The sequence below is a fragment of the Urocitellus parryii genome, chromosome 7, assembly GCF_045843805.1.
Source record: "Urocitellus parryii isolate mUroPar1 chromosome 7, mUroPar1.hap1, whole genome shotgun sequence".
NCBI classification, from domain to species: Eukaryota; Metazoa; Chordata; class Mammalia; order Rodentia; family Sciuridae; genus Urocitellus; species Urocitellus parryii.
The window spans coordinates 98,248,645-98,271,274 of NC_135537.1; the positions used below are offsets into that span (position 1 = coordinate 98,248,645).

General features: G+C 48.5%; 1 protein-coding gene across 1 annotated transcript; it reads right to left on the minus strand.

Moving 5' to 3' along the window:
- Positions 1-482: 482 nt before the first annotated feature.
- On the minus strand, positions 483-21,462 carry LOC113177485 (mitochondrial inner membrane m-AAA protease component AFG3L1-like). Its single transcript, XM_077801219.1, has 17 exons — positions 21,454-21,462; positions 20,455-20,533; positions 19,765-19,841; positions 18,367-18,444; positions 17,353-17,502; positions 16,023-16,091; positions 15,611-15,678; positions 14,872-15,142; positions 11,130-11,267; positions 10,776-10,929; positions 8,796-8,924; positions 8,023-8,148; positions 5,322-5,432; positions 4,110-4,225; positions 3,401-3,601; positions 3,141-3,320; positions 483-908 (listed from the first exon to the last, which is right to left on the minus strand). Exons 1-17 carry the CDS (start codon positions 21,460-21,462, stop codon positions 483-485), a joined length of 2,382 nt encoding a protein of 793 aa, XP_077657345.1.
- Positions 21,463-22,630: the final 1,168 nt, after the last annotated feature.

Consider the following 22,630-nt stretch of genomic DNA (forward strand, 5'->3'; position numbering starts at 1 on the left):
ACCCGCCTCGCTGCGCTCCCGCTCCCGCTCCTCCCCCTGCGCGGCCGACCAACCGCCACAGCCGCCGCCTCAGCCCAGCCCCGCGCCGCCAGCCTGCTTGCTGCCAACCCGCGCTCACGGCCCACCGCCTCCCAGCGCCCCGCTCGGCGCACGCTCCTGGCCAACAGGATCACGTGGGCGGCCGGGCTCCTCCGCCCCCTCCCCAGTTGTAGAGCGTGTGGAAAGCAGAAGGCTGGAGGCCAGCAGTGCTCGCGAGCCCAGGGCATGCGCGCTGGGGCGGCCGGGCCTGCGCACTGGGGGTAGCGGGGGGGCGGGGTGCGAGTGGTAGGGGGCGAGGGGGAGGAGCGGCGTGGGCCGCGCGCAGGGGCGGCCGTCTGGAGCGCCCCACCGGCGGTCCCAGACCCTCCGCGCGCCTTCCCGGGACACTTGCTCCTGGACCCGCCTGAGGAGCCCCAGGGCGTTTCCCCCGGCGACCCGTGGGTTCAAGGGAGGACGCTGGGGGGGGAATGCCGAGGGGCGCTTGAGGCCTGGGCGTGACTGGGCGCCACAGAGGGAGCAGGTGTCTGGCCGTGCCAGGCCCCGCAGCGCTCCTGCAAACTTTTCCCCATGTGGCGCCGCGGCGCGAGGCCGAGACTCCCCGCGCCTGGCGGCCTCCAGTGCGTCCAGGGGCGCGGGAGGCCGCGAACTTGACCCGTTGGAGCCGTTGCCACCGCCTCAGGCTTCCACCGCGTCCCCGCGACTGAAAGCAGCTGGTGCTTGTGGAGAGTTGTCCTGAGGAGCCCAGGGAGGCAGGGCCACCGCCTGTCCACGGAGTCGGGATCCCGCTTGCCGTCACCAGCCCCTTGGCACCTCACTGTTCCTGCGACCAGAACCCCACCGCCCGTCACCCTGTTGCCCTGGACAGCCCACTCGGGGAAGAAGGGAAGGGAAAAGACCGGGTCTCTAGGCTCTGTGTAGGACCCTTCTTAATTTAGAATCCCAGCTTACGCGTCTCATTAGTTCTATGGGAAAGAGGTGGAAGGAAACAGCGGAGGACCGAGTTTTCTTGGACACACCCCGGACTGACTGGCTGCTTTTCTTTTTTCCTTTATCCCCCACGCTGCCCCTCCCTTTCCAATTTCAGTGTGGTTAGAACTAACCCGGCTTACCATGGTGCAGAGTCCTGAGGGCCTTCCTAGCTCTCCGACCCTACCAGGAGCACACAAGCCTCACTCCTCGTCCTCTTCTGGGGAAAAAAAAAAGTTCATGATTTGTCATTCCCTATTTTTAAGTTACACTCCAGCTTCCCCATCACTATATCCCAGGTCTGCATCTGTCTAAAATAGGAGTGGAAGTAATGATGCAGGGTGCAGGGGATTCAAGATACCAGTTGCAGAGATGGTCTGGACTGAGAATTAGAAGTCAAGCTTTATGCCTGTACAGGGAAGAAACCCTTTGACCTTGGGCAAGACTTCTAAATGACTAATTTTCTATCTTGTAAATCAAAGAACTTCAATTAAATGTTCAAAAAGTGCCCTTTCAGGTCTACCACTGCCGACTCAAAAATTACATAATTTCAAAAAGATTGTGTGCTTTATTCCTTGAAAATAGTGCCTGGTATATGGGATCTGTTTCAATTTGTTAGGAACAAACAATGCCACCTTCCAAAATTACCTCCCTAAGCTGACTGAGCCTGCAGCTCCTGGAGCAATTGGCTAAATAGGACCTCTGTACAGAGTGTACCTGTGTTAACTTCTAGGAGGCTGAAAACAAGAGGTCATTAAGTTCATCCCACAAAATAAAGGCAAGCTCTAAGCTCTTTGTCATTTAAAGCAAGGACTTGGACTCATTTTTAGGGATCTAAAAGTTGTCTTAGATACAAGATTCCAAGAAAACTGAACTAACAGCCCAATTATAGTCACTTTTCAACAACTTTGGGGATTAGGCTGAGGAAGGTGTGAAATTGGCAAATATAATAAAAGGTATTATATTATTGACTTTCCAGAGTAGCCCTGGGCAGTCCTGGCTTTAAAGAGTAATATCTGGTAGAAAAAAAAATGGATGGTAATGCTCTGCATCCAAGAACCTTGCCTCTGGCAAGAGTAATTTGCAAATGCATTTTTGGATAGCGTTTAAATGACTTTTTTTCAGGGTGCAAGTGTAGTACTCACTGGAATTGGTAATTCCTTTCTCGGGTCAGAATTTCAGTTTTCTTCTATCAGAATTAAAATTATTTGTGGATTAGTTTGCTAATATTTGTTTCTAATTCTCCATTTTGTCTGTTTGAATCACTAACAAATGATTAATAACTACCATGTTATAAGCTAAGAATTTACTATGAGTTAGGCATTATCCAAAGTGCATTAAAATCTCAATTGTTGGGGCTGGGGTTGTAGCTCAGCGGCAGAGTGCTCTCACATAGTGCGTGTGAGGCCCTGTGTTCAATCCTCAGCACGACATAAAATAAATAAATAGAATAAAAGGTTTTTTAAAAATCCCAATTGTCACAGATTTTAACAAAGACTTTATTATACTGCACTTATTTTACAGTTAAGTAAACTGAGGCTTAAAGTTAAGTATCTTGTCCAAGGTGGCACAGCAGTTTAGAGGTAGGCTAAATTTGGTCTGAGTGACTCCAAAACTTGTTCTATTAGTGGTTATGCTGAAACATCTCCCCTAGAATGTTTCTGCAAGAAGTCAAATGCTTGCCAGTCAGTCACAGGAGCAGTTTCCTGTAATCTCACTAAATTGGGGAGGCTGAGGAGGGAGGATCACAAGTTTAAGGTCAACAGGCACAATTTAGGGAGACATTGTCTCCAAATTAAAAAATAAATAAATAAAGTTTTGGAGATGTACTTCAGTGCCCCAGTTTAAAAAAAAAAAAAATAGTCAAATGCTGTGTACTTAGCACAATCACTTTGAAAAAACTGGAGACATCCACTAAAATTAAACATATGGAAGCCCACTGAACCAGCAACTCCATTCTTAGGAATGCACCAATGTCAAATGTTTACCAAAATACATATTAAACTGCTTATAGCGGCTCTATTCGTAATAACCCCCAAACTGGAAAAGATCCAAATGTTCATCAACACTTAAATGGACAATTGGTGTAGATTCTTCATACAAGAACATATGCTTTGACATTAAGAATTAGCAACCTTCTCAAGTTTCAGCAACTCCAGGGTGCGGTCGTAGGCAGAGCCAATGAGGCACCGCACCTCCTCATCAATGAGCTGGGCAGTGGCCTCACTGTACGGCTTTTCAACCAGGGCTTCACCTTGCTGGGGGATGTCGAAGGACACCTGGCCCAGCTTCTCACTCATCCCAAACTGCACAATCTGCAAGTACAAAAGAAGCAGAGGGTGAGCCGCCCCCAACACAGCCACCAGGAGCCACTCATAGGACAGCTGCTCTTTACCTGGGCATAGGTGCTCTGGGTGACCTTCCTCAAGTCATCCTGAGCCCCAGTGGTGATCTGCCCAAAGAACAGCTGCTCAGCCACCCTGCCGCCCAGCATCATGCACATGAGGTCAAAAAGCTGCTCCCGCGTATATAGGGACTGCTCACGGGGAAGGTACTGGGCATACCCCAGCCCCTTGCCCCGGGGGGTGATGGACACCTGCAAAAGAGGGGCCTCAAGCTCATCAGTCCCCCAGCAGCACCCCAGTGCAGCCCAGACACACCCTCTCACAGCCATGGCCAGGGGCTCACCCCTTACAAGTTGGAGAAGACAGCCCTGGGCCTAAGCCCCACCACTGACAGGAAGTGTCACCCTGAGAAATGCACTGGCCCTGCCTAGGGGCTCAGCTCAAGAGGTTGCTATGGAAACCTCTTCTGACAGGGGTCAAATCCAATGCTCAGGAGCAAAGCCAGTTCTGGATTGACTTCTCAGGAGTCAGTGGCTGAGGCCCAACCTAGAGCCAACGCACCCTGCTCTGCCTTCCTAATGCTTCTTCTCCCCCTGCCCCCACAAGGAATCTAACAGACTCAAGACCAGCACATTCCATGAAAAATAAAAGGGTCACCCCCAGGAGGGCTGTGCCCACATGAACTGGCTGGATTGCCAGGCACATGAGCAGGTAACTCCTAGGCTCCACGGGCAGACACTCTCAGCACAAGAGACCCACCTTCAGCAAGGGGTCTGCATGCTCCAAGAACCAGCCTACCACTGCGTGCCCTGCCTCATGATAGGCCACGGTTGTCTTTTCACTGGGCTGCAAGACCTGAGTTTTCTTCTCAAAGCCTACAAATCACATTCCCAGGTGAGTGAGAGGCAGGGGGAAAAAAGCCACCTACACCCCACCAGACTGAGGGCCTGGATCTGCTGCCACACTTAATTCCCAACACCCACCTGGGAGTCCCTCCCTCTAGGGCAGAAGGTGGCAGAGAGGCCTGGGCTGCCCCAAACTGTAGCTCCATGCTATGTCCTAGTTCTGGGGGACATTCCCACCCAACCTCCATGCCCCACCCTACTTCCCACTCCTCAGACATAGGCTGCTTCAAGAAGCAGCTGTGAGCCAATGTGAGTCAGAGGTACTGTGTCCTTTCTGGGGCATGACAAGAGGCAAAACCCAAGCATGGTGGAACAAAGAGGGCAGTTCCCAAAGATCTCACAGCCTAGCCCCACAGTGACAGGACAGAGAAGCAAACAAGAGCAGCACATGTTGAGCTGCATGGGTCATCAGCCCCCAGAATGCCCTTGACAAATTCTGGGTTTTGCTTTGAGCTACTTAGTAGATATTATATGTCAAAAAAACCAAATGAAAACAAAGCTCAAGGATAACCTCCCAGCTGGCTGATTTGGTCTCAGCATGGGGCAGGACCATAAGGATGTGCTACTGCTGCCTCTATAATCTCCATTTCCAGGAACAGCACCAAGAAGAGCCAGGCCAGCCCCTGCAGCCTCTGGCAACTCTGGTGGCCCTACAAGACCCTGACCCACTGCTAACTCCAGTTGCCACCTGCCTGGCCCAGCTGAGTCCTGGGCTTCCCCAAACTGCAGGAGACTGACTCACCCACTGCTGGCTCAAGACGACACTGACACTCACTCCTCAGCAGTGCCAAGAGAGCTCCCAAAGGCTTCCCCAGACTTGCCATTCCTTCTGGCTTCCTCCCCTCCCTTCAGGGAGGACTTGCTTTGCCTTCCACATCTAATACTGACCCTCAGATGGACTGCACACAGTTCCAAGGGCAGGAAAGCTGCTGGGAGATCCACAGACCCAAATTTTGGCTTAGAAAACTAATCATGTCTCCATATGCAAAAGTGAGGTTGGGCTGGGGAGGGCCTGCCAGGAGCAGAGCTGGAAATGCCTCTCCTCCCCAGGGGCGGATGAGCTCACCTCTGATGACTCTCTCAATGGCCTGCTCAAAATGCTTCTGCTGGACAAAAGCACTCAGGTGGCGGGCAGCAATCAGGGCTGCTTCATTGCACACGTTAGAGATATCAGCACCTGACCAGGAAGAAGAGATGGTTAGTGCTCCCTGAGAGCTACAGTGACACCCAGATGAGGTGTGTTAAAGGTAGAGGCCAGGGTTAAACTTTAGAGGAAAACTGCAAGGTAGCGGGAACCATTTCATCATTCGTCATTATTTTTAGCCAAATTTCCTGGTTAAACAACTTTACTAAGAAATAATTCACATACCATACAAGTGTGTATTTTAGGCATACACGTCACTGGTTTTTAGTAAAATCAAATTGTGCAACTAGGGCACAATCTAGTTATAGGACACTGCCCACACCTGAGACACCCCATGGCTGTTCACACTTAATCCCACTCCCACCCATCCACCCACCGATCTGCATTCTCAGCATTTCCTATCACTGGGGTCATGTCAGATGTGGCTCTTCTGTGCCACATCTGTGTGTGACAGGGTCTTTTATTTAAAAATGTGTGTGACAGGCTCTTTTATTTAAAAACTGAGTTGCTTAGAGCCTCACCACTGCTGAGGCTGGTTTTGAACTCATGATCCTCCTGCCTCAGCCTCCCCAGCCACCGGGATTATAGGCGTGTGCCACTGTGCCCAGATGGGTACTTCATTTCTTTACAGATGAAAGCCGTCCTTTCCTATGCCCTTGTTCTTCATCTGCTCACCGTGAGTGGACACCGAGGTGGCTCTGCTTTTTAGCTGTCACAAATTACAATACTCTTGGCTCTTAAATATATGCTTTATCCACTTTGAGCTTGTTTTTCAATATGATGTCAGGTAGGGGGTCTAACACCTCCTTGGAAATCCAGTAGTCCCAGGACTTCTGTAGAAGGGACTAATCTTTCCCCCATAGAATGCTCTTGGCACCTTTGTCAAAAAACAGCTGACCATAAATGCACAGGTGGGTTTCTATTTGGACTTTTTTCCCCCTCTATTTGGACTTTTAACTCCATTCAGTGGTCTATGTCTATCCTTGTGCCAGGACCACACTGTTGTTTGCCACACTTCTATAAGAAGTTCTGAAATAGGGCACTGTGAGTCCCACTTTGTCCTTTTACAAGGGGTCCTCTATAGTTTTGCTTGAATTTCAACTTCTGTCCGCTATATCTCCTCCTTCTCCCTGTGCATATGGTTCACAGACCACACCTTTATACACTGTGTGCTCATTAGCATTCATCTATAATGAGTTTCATGCATTTGTTTTTTAAATGCTATCAAAAAACTATAAACCCTAACGATACTGGCCTTGATTATCCTCCTTTGCTAGTGCCACTTCTTTACATGACTTCAGTCACTGTCATTGCTAACCTAAAGCCTAAAGCTTCCTCCAACATTTCTCACAGGGGAGGCCTACTAGTAAACTCCTTCATTGTCTTTAAAATCTACAACATAACAGTTCCTCTTTCATTCTTGATATAGAATTAGAATTCTTGATATAGATATAAAACTCTCAGCTGACCAATTTTTCTTTCAATTTTTTTTTAGTTGTAAGTGGACACAAAACCTTAGTTTTATTATTTTTTAAATTTTTTTAGTTGTCAATGGACCTTTATTTTACTTATTCATATGTGGTGCTGAGAATCAAACCGAGTGCTTCACACATGCTAGGCAAGCGCCCTGCCACTGATCCACAACCCAGCCCATTAATTTATTTTTTCGTGGAGCTGAGGACTGAACCCAGTGCCTCATACATGCTAGGTAAACGCCCCACCACTGAGACACAACCCCAGCCCCATGACACATTTTCTTCTGGCACCCTGTACCTCTTGTCAGTGCCTTCTGGCCTACACAGTTCCTGAAGAGAAGCTGACTGTGACTCCTTCATTACATGTCTGTCTCTCCTGTTGCTTTCAAGACTCTCTCATGTTTGGCTCTTAACAGATGGATTATGATGTGTCTCCCTGGATCTCTTCTGAACCTATTCATACTTCTGAGTTCAGAGTTTCTCAGATGTGCAGATTCAGGTCTTATCCAGTTTGGGACGTTTTGAACCATTATTGTTCTGAACATTCTTTCTGCCCCAGGCCCTCAACTGTCCTGGAATTTCCACAATGCATGCTGGTCCTTGCAGCAATGCACCACAGGCCCTTACCCTTTGCTTTTCACTCTTGTTCCTTTCTGCTCTATGGAGTGGTTAACTTCCTTTGCTGTAGCTCCAGTTTCTCTGGTTCTCTGACTGCTCAAATCTGATGAGGCACTAAAGCTTACAAAAGGCTGCTCACAGGGTGAGTAGGGAGGGAGCCCCTTGAAAGGTCCGCACCCATGCCTAGGGTTCAGACCACTCTGGCAGGAAAATAAGAATGTTATCACAAGAGACTGGGTTTCTGCTACAAAAACACAGAGGAACCATCCCAAAGTGTGATGTGTCTTCACTTCAGTTTTTGGTCCTTACTATGTCTGAACAGAATTAAAAACAAACTCAAGCGGGCACCAATAGGCTGTGGGGAGAAGATCCCCAAGGCCTTTGAATGTCTTAACAGGTTCAATGTTCTACAGACCAGAGTGGACACTTGCCAGGACCAAATACAAAGGCACAGAAAACACCTGCCAAATGCCACCAGTTGGGCGTACTTGGCTCCTGGCAGGGTTAACGTTCAGCCCAGCAACACTCACCAGTGAAGCCTGGAGTGAGTGCTGCCAGCTTCCTTGCCAGGGCATCATTCCTGAGGCTCTCATCCAGCTTGAGAGGACGCAGGTGGACTTTGAAGATGGAGGACCTGCCTTTGATGTCAGGGGGGCCTAGTGAAGAAACAGGGAGACACACACAAGCTCTGTGTTCACTGGACCTTCAGAGTAGGGTCCCCAACAGTCACCTCACACGACTGCAAGGCCAGCCAGGAGCACACTCTGCCACTGTCATCTGGCTGGAGGCAGGGTGCAATGGCAGGACAGATCAAAGTGCATGTGTGTTTAGCTCTTCAACTCAATGAAACACCCTAACTGCCTCGACCAATATTAAATCCAGTTCCAGGCCATGTAACCAACCAGACAGCAAGGAAAATGAGCACTGCCCAGCTACCCAGAGCACCCACATGGACTAGTGTCCCAGTGGGAAAGTGTCAGGGAAGACAAAGACAGCAGGTTGTCAGGGTGAAGGGCGAGGTACAAACTCTTTGTCTTCTAAACTATTTTTTTTATAATATGGTACAAAAACAAAAGCTGGAGAGTACAAATCTGCTACATAATGCCCACCTACATGCACTGCAGTGACATTTTGACATAACACAGCAGCACCATGGGGTAGTTGAGCATCTCCACATTTTCAAAATATTATCTTTCTTACTTCAGGATCCCCATCAAAATTGTCTCCAAATATGCAGCGAACAATCTACCCAATTTTTAACCCTAGAAGCTGAGGACCAAACCCAGGTACCTAAGCAACTCACCAAGGTAAATCTGGCAATCAAACCGGCTGGGCCGCGTCAGGGCTGGATCAAGGATGTCAGGGCTGGAATCAAGGATGTCAGGGCGGTTGGTGCCGGCCAGCACCACCACATTGGTGGTAGAGTTGAACCCTGGAGAGAGAACCAGGTGAGCCCAAGGAAGACCCAGGCCAGCACATCTCCTTCCCTTGCTGCTTCCCTCTGCTCACTCCACACCACACTGCAAGGGCTATCAGGCAGGCAGGAGGCCCTGCCCAGCTGGCTGGCCCAACCTGACTGAAGATCCTCTCTGCTTCCTGGGCAGTGTCACTCACCCTGGCTCCTGCCAGTCTGTCCCCTCCTGTGTCTGCTGAATGCGTCTGTGCCAGCAGGAAGCCAGACATGCCTCAGCTAAATGAAGACTCTACAGCCCACCTCAGGGTTGTGGGAAGTCCCAGCACCTGGATCTCCTCACCACTCATTCCTGGTTCCCCCTGCCCAACCCCACATGATGCTCAGCATGACCACAGTGCAGGACTACCCAAGGGTGGGCAAGGAGGAGCAAAGAACAGGGATGCCAACCAAGGAAGAGGGCACAGGATGGTGGCAAGGCGTCCACCCACTCCTGCCCACAGTCCTCTCCAGTCCAGCCCTCCAGAAGAGAGCACATTTGCTGTTAGACTCTGAAGACAATAAAAGACTTTGGAAGCAATTTTGGCCTACACAGAAATATAGGAACCCAGGCCTGACTGCTATCCTCAGACAGGGCCACCTCTAACATCAGCAAATAGCCGATTCCTAGGGGATGCGACTCTAGGAGCATTCCCACCATCCCCTAGCAAGACAAGTTCCCTGTACCCAAATTGCAACAATGTGGTCTATGAACACCTGCCCTCCTCTGGAGCATCCTGTTATGTGCCAGACAAAGGGTGCCCACATGACCAGCACCCAGTGAAACCCTAGAGCCTTGAGTCTCTCACCGGCTCCCAGGTCAACACCACTTCAACGTGCTGTCACATTCTGGAGGACTCTGGAAGCTGTGCCTGGCCTCCCCTAGACTCCTAGACCTGTCCTATGTACCTTCCACCATTTTTTTTTTGGTACTAAGGATTGAACTCAAGTGCACTTAACCACTGAGCCACATCCCCAGCCCTTTTTTGAAACAGAATCTCACTAAATTGCATAGGGCTGTGCTAAATTACTGAGGCTGTCTTTGAACTCTTGATCCTCCCGCCTCAGCCTCCAAAGCCGCTGGGATTACAGGTTTTGACCGCAGCTGGCCCTCCTGGTTGGTTTTTTTGCATGTACTTTCACTGTGAAGAAACACAGATTTTCAACTACAAGATCACCTTGTGACTCAGGAAAAAAAATCAAAGTCAGGGGTGGTCTTAGGGACCCAACCTGACCCTCTAACCCTTTGAAGCCAAAGAGCCAATGAAAGCTTTTCCAAATTCAAAAAATGGCATAAACTGGGCACAGTGACACCCTGTAACCAAAACTACCAAAGATGCTGAGGGAGGAAGATACAAATTTGAGGTCAGCCTGGGCATCTTACTGAGACCCTGTCTCAAAATAAAAAAAATAAAAAGGATGGGGGATGTAGCTCAGTACTAGAATGCCCCAGTTGTATGAAAAAACAAAACAGAAGAAAAAGAAACACCTGGCCTATATGCTAAACATACCTTCCTGAGAAGGAAACACCCAGGTAATGAGGGGGGGGGGAGACAAGACACCAAGCAGGAAGAGCTCGGCTGTTTCTGCTCCATCCATGGTGTGACTGACATTCGTCTGCTTGGTCTCAGCTGATTTTCCCCCACCCAGAGAAGCGCATCTGCCTCACTCTGCCCCTGCAGTGGGGGCTGCTACATGGATCAATACGACCTTCTCCACTGTGTGCCTGAGAGTAGCCTTCCTTAAAATAGAGGCATCGGGGATTCTCTTCCGAGGAGCACCCTTCCAGAAACAAGAGGCTAGAGGAGGGCCTCCTGCTAAGGGTCCACTCACCATCCATCTCCACGAGCATCTGGTTCAGCATGTTTTCCTGCTCGCACTGGCCTCCAAGGTGCCCGTGGCCTCGCTTCCTGCCAATTGCATCGATCTCATCAATAAATAAGATACAAGGAGCGTTTTTACGGGCCATTGCAAACATGTCATGAACCTAGAAGAGGAACCCAGAGTCTATTTTGTTACTCACACACACACAGCATGGCAACACATCCTTGATCCTGTCCTTGCTGCTCTCACAGGTGGGATGTACTCAGCTTGTTGTCAGGGTCACACAGTCTGTTGCTAACAAGGTGACCAGTCCTTGTCAAGAAGTGGCTGGAACCTTCTGAAGCTGATCACCCTTTCACCTACCCTTGCTGGTCCAACACCGACAAACATTTCCAGGAACTCGGATCCATTCACAGTGATAAAGGGCACACTGGCCTCTCCTGCAGTCGCCTTGGCAAGAAGTGTTTTGCCAGTACCGGGTGGACCTGTGAGCATGGCTCCCTGCAACAAAAAAGAGACACTTGGCTCTCAAAGGGAACAGATGGAACAAACCCCACTTCCCACTCAGCTGATTAGAAATCTGTAACATGGAACATGGAAGCCCGCGTAACGTAACTCAGAAGAGTGGGCTCTTCCTACAGGAAGAACTCCAGAAGCAGAGCTGTTGGGTCAAAGGCCGGAATACATTCTGAGGGGGTTATCACCAAGCTGCTCTCACGCCCACCAGGCGAGAACCACAACGGCCATCTGGCTGGAACTGTGCCACAGCAAGACTATCCAGCTGTGCTGCCTTGTTGGTCTGAAGGGCACAGATCTCTTTAAAGGCACTTCTCCAGGTATTCAGGTTGGACATCTTTGTGTTCAATGTGCTCTTCTACCTTTTTCTTACCTTTTTCTATTCAAGCTTATGATTTAAATTCAATTCACACCAGGGCGGTGGCACAACTGTAATCCAAAAACTACTCAGGAGCCTGAAGCAAGAGGGTCACAAATTCAAGGCCAGCCTCAACAACTTAACAAGACCTTATCTCAACATAAAAGGGGCTGGGATGTGATTCAGTGGTAAAGCTCTTTGGGTTTGATCCCCAATACTGGAAACAAAACAAAATACGATACTAATTCACGTCCCTGTAACACAACTCCATTTTTATTTTATGGATTACAGTTATATCTGAAAACTGAAAGGAGACTTACAGGGTGGGGATGGACTGCTCCATTTCTAGTCAAGAAGGCTGGATTGCAGCTGGGCATGGTGGCATTCTGAGGCTGAGGCAGGAGGACCACAAGTTCAAAGCCAGCCTCAGCAACTTAACAAGGCCCTAAGCAACTTAGTGAGACCCTGACTCAAAATGAAAAATAAAATGGGCTGGGGATGTGGCTCAGTGGTAAACTGCCCCGGGTTTAACCCCTAGTACCAATAAGAAGAATGCTGGGTTGCTATCAGACCTTTTTTTATTGTTTTGTTTTTGTTTTGTGGTACTGGGGATTGAACCCGAGGTACTCTACTGCTGAGCCACACCCCTAGCCCATTTTTATTTTGAGACAAGGTTTTGCTAAGTTGCCCAGGCTGCTCTTGAACTTGTGATCCTCCTGCCTTAGCCTCCAGAGTTGCTGGATTACAGGCATGAACACCACATCCAGCTGTTAAACCCACAAGATGTGGAGCCCTGCGTCCTCCAAATGTGGTCACAGAGCACTTCCTTTTCCATGGCACATATGGGTCTGATACATAATAGCCCACGACATGGATGATCTTTATATGCCATGGGACAGGACACAAAGTCTCAGGAGCCATCCTGGTAGGCATAAGGACATTCTAGGGGCAGGATATATCCATGGCATGCCATGTCCTATTCCTGTGCGCAGGAAACACATCTATGTGAGTGTAGTCAATTCTTCATGACAGACTCCCAGCAGGGGGCAGTGATGATTTGGGGAATCCAGCCTATAATGTAGCACACAGGCTGACAGAAGCTTCCACTCGCAGGAGCCAGCCTGGCTGACAAGGGGGACTCATACTTGGGGTGACAGGCCTCCCTTGGAACCTGACTCCTTTACCCATTCCTTCCACCAGACACATTTTCCCCAATAAATCCAAACACCCAGAACAAACCATATAAAATAAGTTTGAGACACACCCACTCTAGCACCTGGCTGTCAATAGAGGTGCAAGGCAGCTGGGTGGTGACTTGGCAAAGTTCCACCAGGAAGCAGAAGGCAATCATTCTTCACCTGCCACACCCACATGCTTTCTGGCCCCAACACACACCAACTGTAAAACAGACACATCCAGTGTCCTAGTTGGAATTCCTGGTTCACAATGGTTGCTAATCTTTTTGTATATTAATCACAACAAACTGTCCAGTGGTGCCCAATTTGTAGGGAGGAATTGGGGGAACACAAAGCTACTGAAAGGGCTTAAGTGTCATCTAAGCACCACCTCAACCAGGAATTTCTAGCCTGGTCCAGAAAGCAGAGAGGACTTGAAGTTTCTGTGACCACACAGGATACCAATCTTCCTGGTAAAAAAAAAACCCAAGCTTCCATCGAGCCCTAAATGTGTCCATGACCACACAAAGGCACCAGTGGACTGACTGGCCCTCTGTACTGCAGCCATCTTTGCCAGGGCGGTTTCCTCTCAGGACACCCACGCTGCCACCAGCCCCAGGATACAATGCTGTCTGGCTGCATACTCCTGCACTGTGCTGTCCACCAGCCTTCCAGAGAGCTGTGTCTGCCCCCAAACCTGACCATGGAGGCTACTTGTTTTAAATTTGTAAGTTGATATTACACAAACTAACAAAACAAAGTTTTTTTAAACTCCTTCAAAATCTAAGGTGAAGGCTGGGCTGTGGCTCAGTGGCAGAGCACTCGCCTTCCATGTGTGAGGCACTGGGTTTGATTCTCTGTACCACATATATAAACAAAATAGAGACATTATGTTCATATATAACTAAAAAGAGGTTTTTTAAAAAAAGTAAATAAAGTAAGGTGAAAGCTCTGAATAGTTAAAGAATAAAGGAAATTTGTCTTATAAAATGTTTTCAAGTTGCATAGATAAGAAAAGTATGACAGAATGCACGAAAATACACAGGTACTGCCTCAGACTGCACCTAAATAAGTTCTTGCTTCTATTGAGAAAAACAAACTTGCAGAAAATATGTGGTTCAGCCAGGCACACACCTATGACCCCAGCAACTTGGGAGGTTGAGGCAGGATGATCTCAAGTTCAAGGCCAGCCTCAGCAACTTAACAAAGCCCTAAGCAACTCAGCGAGACCCAGTCTCTAAATAAAAAATAAAAAAGGTTGGGGATGTGGCTCAGTAGTTAAATGTCCCTGGGTTCAATCCCTGGTAAGAAAAGAAAAGATGTGGTTCACACAGGACAATTCAACAGAGGTGCAACTGGGGAGGATTAAACTCAGGGGCACTCAACCACTAAGCCATATCCCCAGCACTTCGTATATTTTATTTAGAGACAGGGCCTCACTAAGTTGCTTGGGACCTCGCTAAATTGTTGAGGCTGGCTTTGAACTTCAGATCCTCCTGCTTCAGCCTCCTGAGCTGCATAGATAAGAAAAGTATGACAGAATGCACGAAAATACACAGGTACTGCCTCAGACTGCAGTGCCACCACATGTGGCATGTGCCACCACACCCAGTTTAACAAAGGATTTTGATCCCTGGAACTAAACTCAAAGCAATGACTGGCCTCTAAATGAAGACCAGTAAAGGAATGTATATTTGTGTTTTAAATTTTAAAAAAATAACAAAAAAATCACACATATTCCCATGTCCATTTCATAGACCTAACATTATGGAATTTTAGGACTTGTGGTCTCAAGTCTAACAGATAAGAGGATTTTTTTTACTATTGTTTTTTGCATTACAATTCTTAATACACCTTTATATCACAATTTATCATATCTCTGTATACAAGATAAGAGGATTTTTACTGTTCTGTTCTACATATTTCCATCCTCTATTGTTATTAATAAAATATAAATTCAAGGAAAAATCATTTGTCTGATATTCATTCTCTGAACAACAGCAATCTTTGGCTTTGACTTGGAACTCAGAGCATGACTGTTTTCTGAAATCAGTACCTTTGGAATTTTGGCTCCTAAGTCCTGATACTGTTTGGGGTTCTTCAAGAAATTCACAAACTCCATAATTTCCAGTTTGGCCTCTTCACAGCCAGCCACATCTGCAAACCGCACATTGTTGTTGTGCTTTAGGATCTTGGCTGTTGTCTCACCAACGCTGAAGAGGCCCCCTCCTCGTCCGCTGCGCCCGGCCCCCATTGGACCCCTTCTCACAGCATAGAGCAGGATGCCAACCAGGAGAAGAGTAGGCACCAGGCTTCGCAGGAAAGAGCTGAGAACCAAGGAGACCATTCATCATGTCAGCAGCATCACCTTCAACAGGAAGAGTAACCCACTCTAGAATTTGCTGCACAAAAGGGCACTCTTCTTGAAGAGTGTCAAGGTCTGTCTATAAATTCGGCCTCCCCAGTTCTAACAGCACTGATGCCCCAACCCACGTCTCCCTCAGGAGGAGCTGCAGACCCCATGTAGCTCCTCACAGGTGAGGTCCACAGACCAGCCCCATCACAGCACAATACTTGCTCCTACACTCTCCAGAGGCCCAATTCCACCACCCCTCAAGGTGGCTCTAGTCACTGTCAGCTCTTAGAACACACCTCAGCTCCAACCAGTAGTCCTGGCAACTGAGCCAGTAAACAAAACCCCAGTCACCATACGCAGCAGTACCCCAAGGAACACTCAGGAGCTGCACCAGGAGACTGAGACCCCGCAGGCCTCCCCACCAGCACTTCTAAGTCACCTCCAGAGCCCTGTCTGCCTCACTGCTAGGGTGTGAATGTCGTCTCCCATACTCACGTTGGAACCCAACTGTATAAGGCGAAGGCCATTCAAGAGGCAACTGATGGTGAGAGCTGGGCCCTCATGAAGGGATTAAGGTCACCACAACAGAAGTGGGTTAGTTCTGGGGGATGGGTCAGTCATAAAAATGGCAAAGTTCAGTCCTACCATCCCTCTCATGCTGTCTCCCCTGCACATTATGATGCAGCAAAGACCCTTGCCCAGATATGGCCCTTCAGCCTTGGACTCCAGACTGTAAGACAGTCTGGATACCAGGGGAAGCATCTTACTAAAACAAAAAAAAAATTTAACTATATGTCATTGGGGGAGGGGAAGCCATGTGTGGAACACCCAGACTGAAACCTAGCCCTCACCTCAGAAGACGCCCCAGGGGAAGGGATGACATGAACGAACTGTTTGTTCACGACCTCCAGCCGGTCCACCTGGGAGAAGGAACCAGATGGCTTAGGCCAAGCAGGACATTCAGGCAGACCCTGGGCAGTTCAGCCCAGGCCCATCTGCACCCACACACACTCACAGTTCAGTACAAGCTTTGTTTTCCTGAATTCATTTCCATTTTAATCAACAGGAAACAATTCAAGACTAATTTCTAAAATCTGGTATATCTGAGCACTATCATGCCAGACTGGCTTAAAAACCCCAAAGAAACAGGAATAAATCTTACAGCAGAGTCTTAAACCCACCCACCCTGTTCAGCCAGCTAAAGGCAGCACAGGGAAGCAGTGCCAAGCAGGATGGAAATGCACTCCTGCAGGCTCCCCAGTTGTGGTTACCACCACACGCAACCACACAGCAGGCTAGCCTGCCCCTCAGAGAAGCAATCCGAGGGAAGCAACTTGAGGGCACAATGTGTATTCTTACATGCAGCAACAATATCATCACTGCTCCAAAAGCAAGGACTTAGGGCCATGTGACTAAGGTGAACATGTTCAATCCTACGAATCTACCCACCACAATAACACATCACTGTCAGGTCAGACACTTGGAAAAGACTTCAAGGAAGTGCTGAGAGCGGTCTAGTCCATGCACAGAAAGGCATCCTGGGCTCACCACACTTGTCTCACCCCCCTCACAGCCACGCCTACAGGTAGAAGATCCACAGACAGGGAAGGGCTGCAGCAGCTCTGTCACCTTCCACCATAGGGAGAGTTGCCAAGGGCCTCTCTGAAGATAGGCATGTGCCCTGTGGTTAGACACAAAGGCTGTGGCCACAAACCTTAATGGGAAACAGGAGTTTCATCACACAAAATTTCAGCTCTTAGTAATGCCTGGGTCCAGCCAATACTCTTCTGAGGGCAACAGAGGGAAGGCACTTACTCATACAGGGTTTACACTGAAGCCTGAGCAGTACTTCACCCAACTCAGCACCCCAAGGGAAAAACACACAAGAGAGGCTCTGCTGGTGCCACATGCTCCTTTGCAGTCACCAAGTGCCACAGTCCACTGTCAAGGAGTGGCTGGCAGCAGAAAGTAAGAGGAATGAGAACAAAAGTCAAAGATCAGGAGACAAACAGAACTGTCTTAGAACACATCATGATGTGCTGTTCTCCTGGGGTATCTCCTGGAAAAACAAAACTGAGCCATGAAGGACACCCACCAGCAGGACTGACTCTTAGGGCACCACCTGTCTCCTGCAAGGGCATACCACCACAGCACCTTCCCAGGCAAACTAAGTTCGCTCACCAGACCTCTGGCCAGGTAATACTGAACAAAGTGTTTCCAGGTGATCTCTTTTCCAGGATCTCGAAAATTGAAGTAGAAAAATCCCAAAGATACACCTGCACCCAAAATGGCCAGATTTCGGAAATCCTTGTCATCCCAGGGGAACGTGCCCTGTGGAAGAAAAGATAACAAATTTTGCAATTAAATGCAGGTGTTTCTTTCTTTTGATTATATGTTTGTTTTTCACAATACTGGAGATCAGACCTAGGTCCTGGCTCAGCTAAGCCAGAGCTCTACCCTTGAGCCATCATGAACAACGAAACTTCTCCTCTCAGATGTTGGAGTCACCAAACCCTGCCCTCCTATGGTACCCAAGGGGGACCAGGCCTGTGGGAAAGCTCAGATGCTGCTCTCAGCAGGAAAGACCTGCACACTGTGAACAGCACACCAAACCTGCTGCTCACCAGAGGCCCCAGGAGAAGCAGCAAACCCACCAAGAGCTCTGCCTTTGCAACATCACATAGCATCTCCTCTTACCTGCAACTCTCAAAGTGCAGACAGAAATCTTGGCACGTTTTAAAAAGTTCGTTTCTTCTAATCTCTGTGTGTTGGAATTCGACCCCCAAGGTGATGGCAGTAAGAAATGGGGACTTGGTGATGACACCACAAGGGCTCCTATTTCATGGATGAGATTAGTGCTCTTACTAAACGGCAGGAGGGAAGTCTGTCCCTTCCACCACAGGAGGACACAGTACTGGTCCCACTGAAGGAAGTCATGTTCAAGACACCACGATCTATTAGTTGAGGGCAAGCCCTCACCAGACTCTGGACCTGCCAGCACCTTGACCCTGTACTTGCCAGCTTCCATAATTATGAACAATAAATTTCAAGCTATTTAAAAACCATCCAGTCTAAGGTATTTTGTCATGGCAGGAACAGACTGAGACAAGTGTGATGCAGTCTCAGTCATGCAGCAACAGCACCCCTGGAGAAGTGACAGGTGTCTGGGTCTGGCACACTCAGATGCACACAAACCTTCTGCATCAGTTTCCACCAGGCAAAGTCATCCTGCCTCCCTCCTCTCTTGTTTCCATCTCCTCCAGGCTCAGCATTCTTTAGTTCACCAGATTCTAGGAAAAAACAAAGTGTGACTTCACAAAAATAATTATATACACTTTTTCACAGAAAGAGGACTCAGAGAACAGAGTAACGTCTTCCATCATAAATTTTTAATTACCCTGGCGCCTTTCAGAAACAAACAGCAGACAGGAAAAGGAAGATGCCAGGAGACACTGCTGAGAAGTAGCTTCCGATACATCTAAAATCCCTCCAATTTGCCCTTGCTGGCTTCAGACCTGAGCTTTAATGACAAATCATTTTTAGCTAATAAACATGGCTATAATTAGGGGAGAGGAAGGAAGAAAGAAAAGCAAGATGTAGGCTGGCACAGGTAGTCCCTACTCCAGAGAACCAGAACACAGGCCACCTCCCCTCAGGCACAGTTCATCTCTCAGGAAAACCTGGACCCGTGGGTACATTTTGTGACAGTAGGTAACATTAGGAGGTGGATTCCTGTGAGCCCCTTCTACAGCAATCATACAAGTTCCAGGACAAAATAAGCCAGGACACAGGTAGCCCCCCTTCTATATACACTGCCACACCAACAATCCAAAACAATTCCATGCAAGACTAGAGAAGGCCAGGAGGACCCAAGGAAGGGCAGAATGAATCATGAGAGAGTAAAATTTTGCACAAATTTTAAGGACAAAACACAAGTTTTCAAAAAATGTTCTGTTCATAGCAAAACATGTGGGCACACCTCCCATAATGCTTCTACCCATCTCTTCCTACTTAATGCTCACAGGTACCTAGGCAGAACACTTATTTTTGGTACCAGGGATTGAACTCAAGGGCACTCAACCACTGAGCCACTCTCTAGCCCTATTTTATATTTTATTTAGAAATTGGGTCTCACTGAGTTGCTCAGCGCCTTGCCCGTTGCCAAGGCTGGCTTTGAACTTGTGATTCTCCTGTCTCAGCCTCCTGAGCTGCTGGGATTGGATGTCCTCCTTGCACCCAGCAGCAGGAAACTTTTTGCAAGAGAAACAAATCTGACAAATACTGACTACACTGATCCCCAAAACCAATCCACATCATCAAGCCATGATGTAATTTATTTTTTTTATTTTAATATTTTTTTTAAAGAGAGAGAGAGAGAGAGAGAGAGAGAGAGAGAGAGAGAGAGAGAGAGAGATTGATTTTTAATATTTATTTTTAGTTTGCGGAGGACACAACATCTTTGTATGTGGTGCTGAGGATCGAACCCGGGCCGCACGCATGCCAGGTGTGTGCGCTACCACTTGAGCCACATCCCCAGCCCTTAATATTTTTTTTAGATGTTGATGAACCTTTATTTTGATTTATCAAACTGACCCTTTTACCTTTTTTTGGCACTGTTGATTTTTCTGAATCTGTGTTTCTTCTACTCCTCTTAAAGAATTTTTCAAATCCTTAGAGACAAAATGAAGGGACTTTTTGAGAGAAAAGTCCCACTAAGAAAAGCAACACTATAGTCAAATCAGCATGGAGCCATTATCTTCAGTCTTGCTTCCTTACTTACCCCACTCAACACACAGCCCAGGGTCCTAACACTGGCATAGGACTGAAGAGCCCCTGCCAGATCTCTAGGTGCTTTTGAGAGCACTAACCAGGGCCCACAGCCTGCTCTGAAGAGCAGGGCTCTAACTGGTTCAATGTGCTCCAAGATGACTACAGCTTACATATCATATCATCTGTCTACTTTTCAAATACGAGGCTTGACTGGCTCTCAGAATCACACATGCAGAATAAAGGTTTACTACCACGCCTTCCAAAAGATTCACCAAGCACCTTCCTTCTGAAAAGAGTTACTTTTTCCAGTCTCTCTAGATATCAAAACAGTAAAGGCATGAAGATGATGTATTGTGGCTCAATATGCAAACTAGGAAAGATGGCAAGGGGGATCTCCTAGTTGTCATGCCCCTTGCTCCCTGCTTAGTCACTGTGGGAGGAGACACTCTGAAGAAGCTTCACTGGTCCCTGCAAACCTCATATTGCTAACTTAGAACTAAGACAGGCAAGTACCTTTGGATGGTTCTGAACACAGCCACCAGGAAAATGGCGCCAGTCTCCCCTGCAGAGCCAGCTTCTGACAACGGATCCCCTAGTGGCACTGAAAGAGGACAGAGAATTAGCAGATGACCTGCCTTTGCAACACAGTGCAGCATTTCCTCATAGTGGTTCCAAGAGACAGGATGTGGGCTGAGTATCAGCTTGCTGCCCTTCTTTATCTGCTTAAATATGCATTAAAAATCTAGTTGAGGGTTGGGGCTGTAGCTCAGTGATGGAGTGCCAGCCAAACACATGTGAGGCACTGAGTTCAATCTTCAGCACCCCCATTAAAATAAATAAATAAATATTTTTTTAAAATAGTCGAAACAGGGCAAACATAAAGTATATTCACTGCAGAAATGCTTGATGAATTTGTACAGCTACTGCGTCCAAAAGCAGGGGAGGGAACTGATCATTTTTTGCATAAGGCCTTAACCCTAACTAATGCAGCTCAAAACCAAGCATGATTCTAAGACTCAAATCTCACAAAATTAAAATACTGAGGCTTGGCCTGAAACCACATGCCTGTAATCCCTGCTACTCAGAAGGATAAGGACAGAGGATAACAAGTTGGAGGCCAGCCTGGGCAACTTAGCAAGATCCTGTCTAGAAACAAACAAACAAAAAAAGGTTTAAGGTTGTTGGTTGTTACTCAGAAGTAGAGCCCTTGCTTACCATGTTCGAGGCCCTGGATTCAATCCTCAGAATTGGGGGAAAAAAAGAAAATTTGAGGAGGATATATCTCAGTGATATGCTTGCCTACCATGTGTGAGGCCCTAGGTTTGATCCCTAGCACTATAAAAAACAAAATAATAAGGAAAAAATACTGAAAGAATCTTATGATTTATGTTTGATCAGCTAGGAGGTTAATGTTTGTCAGGTCAAGAAGGCACACAATTTTCTAGAACCTCTGTATTTCTTCAACCCTCAGGGAGGAAAATGCCAATTTTTACCATGAGCTGCTAACCTTACCTGATACATGAGTTAAGGACAAAACTAGAGGCAATTTAGATTTTTTCATTAATTCAATTCAAAAGCCACAAGAAAAACTACCAAAGTAAAAGGCAACACGCTGTTTAAAAAAAAATTTAAGCACATTCAATAACCCAGTATTAACTGTATTCAACAAAATTCTAACATAACTGAAGAATTTGGATTGTATCCAATATTTTATTATACTGAAACTAGACCAATAGGTGATAACACCCATGTTATTTCAGCTGTCAACATGAGGAAGAAGCAAGCTTTGTAGACTATCACTCTAAAGTAAATCCATCCCCCCATTGGTAAAGTGCTAATTTATTTATCCAAACATCCTATCAACAGCATCAGTGGACTAAAAAATAAAATAAGCCATGAAAAAGATATTAAAATCAGGGTAAACCTAAAAAAGCAAGTTCAGAAAGGAAAGACTGGTAGAAAAGGTGATGATGTCACATCATCAAGAGTAAAGAGTGTCAGGTTAGCAAGGACTTTTGCTGCAGCAAGTCCTCTCAGCACCTTTTTTGAGGATGGTACATACACACCGGCCCTCCCCCTGGCCCGGCACCACCCCCCCCCCGCCCCCCCCGCCCCCCCCCCCCCCCCCCGCACCGCCAACTGGCCCTGGCCCGGCCAGCGCCCGGCCTGCGCCCGGCCTGCTGGATGGCGTCACTGCGAGTACGACCAGCCCGGCCCACCGCGCCGCCCCACCGCCCCGCCCCGCCGCCCAGCCGACCGGCTGACCCCGCCGACCCCGCCCCCCCACAGCTGTGCCCGCTGCCCGGCCCCCCCCTCAGCCGCCGGCCACCCCCCGCCGCCTGGCCCGGCCCTCCGCCCAGCCTCCCCCGCCTCCCGGGCTCTCCCTCCGCCCGGCCCGCCACTCGGCCCCGGCCCACCGCTCAGCCCCCCCCCCCCCGCGCCGCCCGGCCCGCCCGCCACCCAGACGGCCCGCCGCCCGGCCCCCCCCTACCCGGCCTGGCCAGGCCCGACGCCCCGACCAGGCCCGCCTGATGGTGTCACCTCGACGGCAAGTACGGCCAGCCCGGCCCACCGCCCCGCCCTCGCCGCCCCGCCCAGCCACGCCCGCGCCGCCCCGCCCGCCCCGCCGACTCCTCACCCCGCCGCCCGGCCCGGCCGGCCCGCAGGATGGCGTCACCTCAAGTGCGAA

Bases quoted from the DNA above. Each gene is read 5' to 3' on its own strand.
- LOC113177485 (XM_077801219.1), bottom strand. The intron at 8,149-8,795 runs GTGAGTTGCTTA...TTTCTTCACTAG, and splicing joins TGATTGCCAGATTTACCTTG to GCCCCCCTGACATCAAAGGC. The intron at 5,433-8,022 runs GTGAGTGTTGCT...CTTCCTGGTCAG, and splicing joins ACTCACTCCAGGCTTCACTG to GTGCTGATATCTCTAACGTG.